Raw genomic sequence first — 9,529 nt, 5'->3', positions numbered from 1 at the left:
TTAATTTTAGGAACATACTTATTTTTAACAACCTTATTTTCATTAGTTTTACTACATTCTCCAGTGGTTGTATTTTCAGAAAAATATTTGAATTTTATGCAAGATTCACATTCATTATTAGCAACATATTTTTCTTTTTCATAATATAAAACTTTACTTTTTAAATTTCTAATTTCTTCCGCTTGATATAAAAATTTATTTTTCAAACTTCTGTTTTCTTCAGATAAATTTGTAAATTCAGTTTTCAAATTATCATTTATTTTAGAGAAATTTTCAGAAGTAATTTTCAAATTTTTATTTTCTTCAAGAACATTTTCAAAATTTAATTTTAACTCTTTGAAATCCTTTTTCAATTTCTTATGAGCTATATCTAATTTTTCGGATTCTACTAATAAAGCAACATAAGTATCATGCAATTCAGTTTCACTATCATATTGACTAGAATTATCTGAATCGTTAGATGTACTTACTTGGCTTCCAGAGTCATCGTCATCCGCCATTAGACATATGTTTGCTTCTTCATCAGAACTGCTCGAGTCAGAAATTGATTCGTTGTCATCGTCCCATGCGATGTATGCTTTCTTTTTCTTGAAGAACTTCTTTTCTTTCTTTTCTTCACCCTTCTTTTGATTTGGGCAGTCTGCTTTTAAGTGTCCTTTTTCTCTGCAACCATAGCATCTATAGTTTGAGGAAGATCCTTGATTTTCTCTCTTTTCATTTCTGAATCTCCCTTTACCTTTTGATTTCATGAACCTATTGAACCTCTTGATGAGTAAATTCAAATTTTCATCTTCTTCTGAGTCTTCATCTTCCATTTTGCTTTTGTTCTTTTCTACCTCAGATTTGAAGGCTAGAGTCTTTTTCTTAGTTTTTGCTTCTTCTTCATCTAGTCTTCCGAGGTCAAGTTCATGCTCTCTCAACTTTCCAAATAATGCAGCCATTGTCATTGTGTTGAGATTTTGTGACTCAGAAATTGCAGTCACTTTTGGTTGCCAAGACCTGTCTAAAGATTTCAAAATTTTAATATTAAGCTCATCAGTATCGAAAGACTTACCTAATCCAATAAGATGATTTACGATGTTGGTGAAGCGTTTCTGAACATCTACTATTGTTTCCCTTGCTTCATCCTGAACATTTCGTATTCCTGGATTAATGTATTCTTTCTTGCTCTCTTAACATCATCTGTACCTTCGTGGGTTACTCTAAGTACTTCCCACATTTCTTGTGCAGTTTTACAAATAGAAATCCTGTAAAACTCGTCAACAGTTAAAGCAGATGAAATAATATTACGAGCTTTTACATCATTACCAAATTTTTTTCTTATCTTCAGCAGTCCATTGGTCACGGGGCTTTGGTTCCTGCATATTGTTAATTGGAACAACAGGACCAGATACAACAGCATCCCAAATATCTATATCAATAGATTCCATAAAAATTTGCATTCTTACCTTCCAGAATGTGTAATTTTCACCTGTGAATAGTGGTGGTCTATTGATAGAAGCACCCTCTGCAAAGGTTTGATGTGATCCCGCCATTTGAATGACTATCAAAGCAAGCTCTGATACCAATTGTCAGAGCGGCTGCAGCGGAATGGTTAGCGTGGAATAACAAACCAAGAGGGGGGGTGAATTGGTTCTTACTAAAAACGTGTGCCTTAAAAATTTCTACTCAATTAGACTTACTTAGCAGATAATAAAGACAATAAAGTAGAGTAAGGTTGAGAGAAATTTGCACAGATGATTTTATCCTGGTTCGGATCTTACCAATCCTACGTCCAGTCGCTTATCTCAAAACAAGATAAACACTTCACTAATCACAAAACTATTACAAACTACAATCACACAGATACAATTTGTAAAAGTTTAGAAAACACCTCTCTTGAAGCCACAAGAGATGAAACAACACCTCCTTTGAATCTTCACAAAGGATGAAACACTTCCTCCGAATACTTCACGAAGGATGAATTCCTCTTCCAAACACTTCCTTAGATGCACTAAGGATGAACCAGCTATTCCTCTATCACCGTAGCAGTATTTCACCAACTCTACAGACAGAGTTTCCTTAGCTGAGCAAGAGCACACAATTCTCAAGAGTTTCAGAGTATTTGAGCACAAGGGAAGAGTCTTTTTTGAGAGAAAATGAGAGTCTATTTATAGACTCATCCAAAGGCTCCTCCATTTTCGCTTTTAGACTTTCTGACTGTGTTAATCGATTAGCTACAGTGGTTAATCGATTAACAACCCAACGGATACTTCAACGGCTCTAAAAACGACTAGTTTTTCAAACGTTCACCTTGTTAATCGATTAACAGCCCTTGTTAATCGATTAACGTTAATCGATTAACACCCTCTGTTAATCGATTAACACTGCACTGTCTTGCTTCTTTATGGCTCTCTGGAACAATCGATTAACACCCTCTGTTAATCGATTAACGCTAATCGATTAGCACCTCTTGTTAATCGATTAGCACTGCACTATTTTTGCTTCTTGTTTATTTTTTTACATCACTTTTGAATACATACATGAAACTATTAATGTTCCTATGTTCATACAATTATTACAAAAGGTTACAAGTCTTCAAAGATCATTCTTCATGATTCATGATTGTTCTTGACTTGATTTGGGCATCATCAAAATTTCATCTTCATCATTTTGCTAACAACTTGTGAATACATTATTGAACCAAAATATGAAAATGTAGACATCAAATCAATGTAAAGAAAGTTTAAGATCAAATGGTGGCCAAAGTGTAATACAAACCTTATTACCAGAAGAAATATTAATCAATGACAAGCAAATTATTGACAAAAAAAGGAAGAGAAAAACTTATGATTAAGCCAAGAGTCAATATTCTTAGCACAAAAACAAAGATTATTAGCAGGATTAACAACAACAAGCATGAAGGAATTTGAACAAGTGATCAAGACAAAATCAATATCAAAAATAGATTTTAAAGAAGAAAGCAATCAATTGAAGATTGAAGAAGAAAAAAAACACTTGACAAAATTCTCTTAGTTGATGATTGAAAAAGAAAAAGCAAAAGTGACAAGATGTTCATTATGAAAAGTTTGACAATTTGAAAGAATCTTAAATACTAAAAGTAAGGACAAAATTATACATTATATAAAGGTATTGCAGTAAGTTCTAGTGTACTTATATGTATCTATAAATAAATGTCTTTTTAAGGTCCTATTCACTTCAAAGGATTTACTATTTAAAGAGATTGAGAAAGACTGATTTGGGAAGAAAATGTGTTTTCGTTTCTATAGATTTGAGGTGATTGTGAAGGATTTGTGGGATTGGTTTAATCCCCTATCTTGTGGAAGAGAAGAGATTTGCGGGATAGAAAAGCATTTTACAATATTACCCTTATTTAATAATAATAATAATAAAATAATAATAATAAAATAATAATAATAATAATAATGAAATTTTAAAAATTAATTTTTTTTTCTCTTTATAATAATTTTTACAATTATATATAATATTAATAGTTATCATTTTATATTACTTTTACTATTAAGGGTATTTTGATAATCTTCTACTTCTACCAATTAAACCATTTTTTTTGATCTGTCACATCGGTCAAATTCTATACTAATTTTCATAGACTTTATTTTCAAATTCACTTTCACTTACCTCCAAATTTACTAAAATAAACAACAAAAAATTTATCCTCAAATTCATTTACTTACTCTCCCCAAATCCTCTCCCCAAAGTGAACACAATTTAAAAAGTAAAAGGTAGAGTTCATTATGTAAGTTTTAGATGTAAGTATTCGTAAGAGTTTATAAGATTTCAGTTTTCATTTCAAAGCTTACTATTTGATGGAATTCTTAAATTCTATTTCATTATTATTATGTTTAAACTTTTCTTTTATCTGTTTCTATTATATTAATTTAAAAATCAATTTTTGCTATGTCATCATAATCTTATTATCTCTACAATCCTATCAATACTAATATGAGAGCCAAGTGTTACGAATATTTGGTTTTCTTGTGGGGAATAGAAAGAGATTAAATTATAATATATAATATATGATGTGTAATGTGTAATATGTAATATATAATATATAATATATAATATGTAATATGTAATATATAATTTATAATATATAATGTGTAATATATAATATGTAATATGTAATATATAATGTTTAATATATAATATGTAATATGTATTATATAATATATAATATATAATGTGTAATATATAATACGTAATATATAAAATATAATGTTTAATATATGATATATAAGATATAATATATAATTTGTAATACAAAATATATAATATATTATATAATATGTAATAAATAATATAATAGTAGTCCGGAGGACAAAAATCTACGCACATAAAGTTTATTAATAAAAAGATTTTTTTAAAGATAATTTAATAATTTATAGCATTTTATGCAATGATGGATTGTAGACGTGTTATTGATAGTTGAAATAGAAAATAATTGTTGTAAAATACTTTTTCCTTTTGGAACATGTTAACTAAACGGTAATTTTATGTTAAATTGAGTTTTTTTTTTAAATAATTATTTTATAATAAAAGTTAAAATTGGTTATGTAAATATTTGTTTCGAAAGTCAGGTTTTTGTGGAAGTAAGGCCATCATGTTAATTTCCGGAAAGTGTTTTTGTAGGGATTTCTTCCTACACCCTATGTTTTCTTTCAGCATAGTACAGTGAGATGATTTAATTAATTTTTAGTAATTTTTTTTCCAAATTTACATTATGAATTATAAATTACATTATGAATAATATAATCTAAAATATATTTTATATTTTCGATTATTTTATAATTCACATTATGAATTATATAACGTGCATTATACAATTTGATATATATTTTGAATTTTAGATTATTTTTCAAATTTGTATTATGGATAGTATAATTTGGAATGTAAATTTGATTTAGGATTATATAATTTAGAATGTAATTTATATTCTAATTTGTCTTTCAAAATTTTATTTCAAATTATATAATCTAGAATATAAATTTGTATTTTGAATTGTAACTACAAAATGTAATTTATATTATGAATTATAAAATTCAAAATGTAATTTATATTATGAATTATAAAATTCAAAATATAATTTATATTTTGAATTGTCTTTTGTATTATAAATTGTAAAATTCAAAATATAAATTTATATTTTGATATTGTATCGTACAAAATGTAATTTATATTTTAAATTGTTTTTCAAATTTGTATTATGTATTATATAATACAGAAGGTAAATTTACAGTGTAGATTGTATATTCCAAAACACATTGTACAGTCCAAAACTACAATTAAAACACCAAAAAAATTATGTACTATCCTTTTCTATTAAATTGGGCATAAGTATAATTAAAATTTAGAATATATTGAGGTGCAGGGAGAAAACACGAGGGTGCATGAAGAAATTTCTTCTTCTGTGTATTTCTCTTGGCCATGAGAAACGTATGAAATTACCCGTGATTGGACTGGGCCTTGAAAATAATGGTTTGGTTCATCTATCATTTCGTCTGTGCTAGGGTTTTGGAAAAGGTTTGGGACGGAAGGGCGAGGTTTTACTGTTTTAGGTTAAATTTCATACGATAGTTTGGTTGGCTTGTGGCCTTAGGGTTTTTGTGAGATTCAGTTGAAGAGTTCTCTCCACTTTCTCTATGGATCTTTCAGACCTTAATTCAGTTGAAATGCAGAAATTTTACTCTGTAAGTTTTATTTCTTCAAACCCCTTGTCAGTATCCTGTGATTTTAAGGGATTCTTATGTATGTGAAAATGAACTTATCCTACCCGATTTAAGCAAATAACGTTAATTTTCGTTGATAGCAGTACATGTATACATTCGTTTTCTCTCTTGTTAGTTATGAATTAAACAAAGGTTGATTCTGTTATTTTAGCTATAAATTAAATCTGAGTTATTATGCAAGTTACAAAATGAATAAACTCTACCTTATATTGATTAGCGGAAGGATGTATTACCTTTTGCAATGTGTGATGATGTTATTCCATTGCCATATAATAATTCGTTAGTTTCCAGAATTAAAGTACAGGTGTGTCGATTTTCTATTTTTACTGTGAATTTTGGGTAGTTATGCTTGACTTTACTTTTAGTTGCTTTAATCTTAATTTTACCTATCTTCATATTCTGCGAATACAGTCTGAAAAAATCGGAAGATGGATGAGAAAATTGCCTTTATAGGCTACACCTCTTTCTGATTCTGTTCTGTTTTCAATTATATTTTAGCCATTGTTGTATGAATACCTGACAATGAAGAAAGTTGTGAATCGAGTAAGAGTTGAACTAATCAGTAGACACATTGTCACAAATAAACCAGAGATGTGACTGAAATACAATCATTACAAATCTTTTAAGGCACAATGTCTGTGAAATATAAAAGATAAACTTTGACTATAAGAGTTATAGGCAAAATAATTTTAGTTTATAAATTATCTAGTTTAAGTGTCTAACCTTGCTGTTACTGTTTCAAGCCATATTCTGAGATGGCTTTTGTGTTTCTCTTATGTATGCTTTATAGTGAGGATAATGATGCTTAAGTATCATTAGTTGCTCACATTCCGTTTTTTTTTGCTTGGAGAATGTTAATGGTTCTCTTTTAGTATTATTTTTGCTATCTGCTTTAAGTGTAAGAATAAATACAAGTTTTGCCGATGCAATTTGTAACATCCTAGCTTAGGATGTATCGAACAACTCTTTTTATTGCAAGAGAATGATACGACATGTATATCTTAGTCGTTAAGTCTTTACTACAGTTCTATCACATTAATCAACATCAATGCATGATAAGACTATAACAACCAATACAATAACAAACCATACATTCATGATCAACTCATTAGCTCTATACCACCTGTCAACTAAAGGCAATCCATGCCAATACCAACCTTCTCTATAAATGTATGTCAACTTTTATACTTCATCGCACCCTTCCTTTTTACCAAAACAGAACGATTTGAGTGGTCCTCCACTTTAGCTTTGGACCTATCTCTTGTGTTCCTCAAGGCTTATGGGTAAAACTGCAAGTTGTTCTTATCAATGCTAAACTCAGTATGAGTTGGAACCCTAAAGGCGAGACATCCATCCATTTCTACCCCTCGAAAGAGGAAAGGGTAGAACTCAAATATTCGTTTCTTCCCTCTCATGGATGAAGAGACTCATTTCTTTCACCGCCTCTTAAAGACGAAGAAATCCATTTTTCTACCTTCTCACAAGAAGAAAGATACCAACGAGGGTTTAAAGAAGTATAACAAGAAGACATATTCCATATCATAACCACCACTGCACCGCAGGGTTTCAACACCGTCACCCGCTCACTAAGTTAAACAATGATACCCGCTCACTAAGTTAAACAATGATACCCGCTCACTAAGTTAAACAATGATCACATAAAACTATTACCACATCTCTCGTAACCCATTACTTTAAACAGCCCAATCTGATATTTGACCAATGTTTTCCCGTTCCCATATGTTAGTGCCTAACCAGCATAACGAAACAAACATAGCCTACTATCACCACTAAAAGAAAACACCCTCGTCCCACTATAACTCAGTCTTGGGAACACCTTAATTTTCCCCCACCGTACTGCTGCATGAAAAACATATTGCTAAACCATACAACATCCCAGAACCTGTGCAGAATCCCCATCAAGCCACAATCTCCTCCCTGTAACGTTATGAGCGTACCTAACCTCAAACCTACAATATGGCATCTTCTACAACATCCTAGAACCCAACACAATCCTTAAACGTAACCAAGGCATTAAAACCCTTGAACCACGCTACCCCTGAATTGGAATGCACTCATCATGTGTAGATTACATAACAAAATCACAAACATAAAGAGTTAGCCCCCTTACCTGGATGGATCTATGTTTCCCCTTGGTCCTACATTTTTTGCCTCAAGGTTTCTTGCTCTTTTGCCACACTGCAACTTAGCAAAACTCAGATCTTCTTCCTCACCACTCACGGCTTTCTCTCTATCTGCTCTTGCTTTCTTTTTCCCCTCCTTACAGTTCTCTCTTCTCTCGTTTTAACCTAATCCTCCCCAAAGATAAACCCCTCTTGCTTTCTCTTTCCCTTCCTTACAGTTTTCTCTTCTCTCGTTTTAACCTAATCCTCGCCAAAGATAAACCCCTTGCTCCTTTATCTTTATGGCCATTCAGTTTTCTAAACTTTCTCGGAGATGAATCTGGTGCCTTCTGTTCACCAAAAATAAAACATACACCTTTGCCCATGCAGGAATCAAGTCCCTGCCCCAGACTACACACAAACGCACTTAACCACTAAACTAGTCTCATTTAAAAATAGCCATATAAAAGCATATAAAACGGCCTATATATAAATAAAACACTAAATAAATAAATAAACAAATTTATCCATTAACAATTTGTATTACAAATCCACACAATACTAATTCCTTTTATTTTATTACATAATTTTATTTTATTAAATTTATTTTTTCTTCATCGGGTTTTACACAATTCATAAAGTAATATGCCCTTAACTATCCCTCTAATTTCAGGAAGAACAGCAAAGAGCTATGGTTAATGAAATGGTGGCAAAGCTAACGAGTGAATGCTGGGACAAATGCATCACGGGTACACCTGGGAATAAATTCAGTTCAAGTGAATCTAATTGTCTTTCAAACTGTGCACACCGTTACTTGGAGATGAGCATGCTTATCATGAAAAGGTTTCAGAGTATGCAATGAAAAGTGTATCCTGAAATTTCTCATTTGCATGATCGTCAATATTGGAATCTTATTATCTGGAAGCTATGTTTCTTTGGATTAATTTATATTTGTTGAGACTCTTGTGTCCAAATATTTAGTTTACATTTGACTTTCCTGAAATTGTGTCCAAATATTTGGCTTTCCTGAAATTTATAGAGGAAAACACTGCCTATTTTGTGAATTACAATATGGCTTGCGTGGCTGAAATCATAAGTCAGTTGCAATTTCAAATTCAGTCAAATAAGTAAAAGCAGATAATCATCTACGAAAATGATATTATTTGTTAATGTCAAATTTCCCTCCAATACCTTAGATTGAAAACATGCAATTACAAACATACATGCAAAGAATCCTCTTGCTAATTGTTTATAACGTAGTTGAAAAGTGTATTCAAGAATTAATGTGATACGATAAAGACAAATAGTAAGAATTTAAATAGAACAAGATATGATCCTAGTTTTGTAGCAATTTTTGTTATTTGTGAGACACATAAATTTAAGAACTTCTTAAGACTTTCCATCAATTGGACTATTTTAAACTCTAAATATATTATATCTGAAGTAGTATATTTATAGACTGTATTAAACATGTCTTCTAATTGCTTCTCTTTTCATTATTCTTGATTCTATTCATGATGGAAACTAAAGCTAAAGTAACATGAAACTAAGAAAAACTGCCGTGAAAGAACTAAAGAGAGCTAAAAAATAAACGTTCTAATTAAGTGTTGAAAAATAAATAGGTCTCACCAGTGCCGTTTTGCCATTTAAAATCATCGT

The 9,529-nt window shown here is 30.6% G+C and overlaps 1 protein-coding gene across 1 annotated transcript; it reads left to right on the top strand.

The window, feature by feature from the left end:
• The first annotated feature begins 5,498 nt into the window (after positions 1-5,498).
• Positions 5,499-8,940, top strand: LOC108344831 (mitochondrial import inner membrane translocase subunit TIM8). The gene is made up of 2 exons (XM_017583342.2): positions 5,499-5,708; positions 8,544-8,940. The coding sequence occupies exons 1-2, from the start codon at positions 5,661-5,663 to the stop codon at positions 8,730-8,732; spliced, it is 237 nt and encodes a 78-aa protein (XP_017438831.1). The 5' UTR covers positions 5,499-5,660; the 3' UTR covers positions 8,733-8,940.
• The last annotated feature ends 589 nt before the right edge of the window (positions 8,941-9,529 follow it).

Source organism: Vigna angularis, chromosome 8 (genome assembly GCF_016808095.1).
Source record: "Vigna angularis cultivar LongXiaoDou No.4 chromosome 8, ASM1680809v1, whole genome shotgun sequence".
Taxonomy (NCBI): Eukaryota; Viridiplantae; Streptophyta; class Magnoliopsida; order Fabales; family Fabaceae; genus Vigna; species Vigna angularis.
Note: the sequence above shows the minus strand (reverse complement) of the source record. Positions and strands in the feature narration are given on the sequence as shown.

Excerpts from the sequence above, each read along its gene's own strand:
- LOC108344831 (XM_017583342.2), top strand. The coding sequence starts at position 5,661 with ATGGATCTTTCAGACCTTAATTCAGTTGAAATGCAGAAATTTTACTCT. Across the intron at positions 5,709-8,543 it reads AAATGCAGAAATTTTACTCT|GAAGAACAGCAAAGAGCTAT; the intron begins GTAAGTTTTATT and ends CTCTAATTTCAG.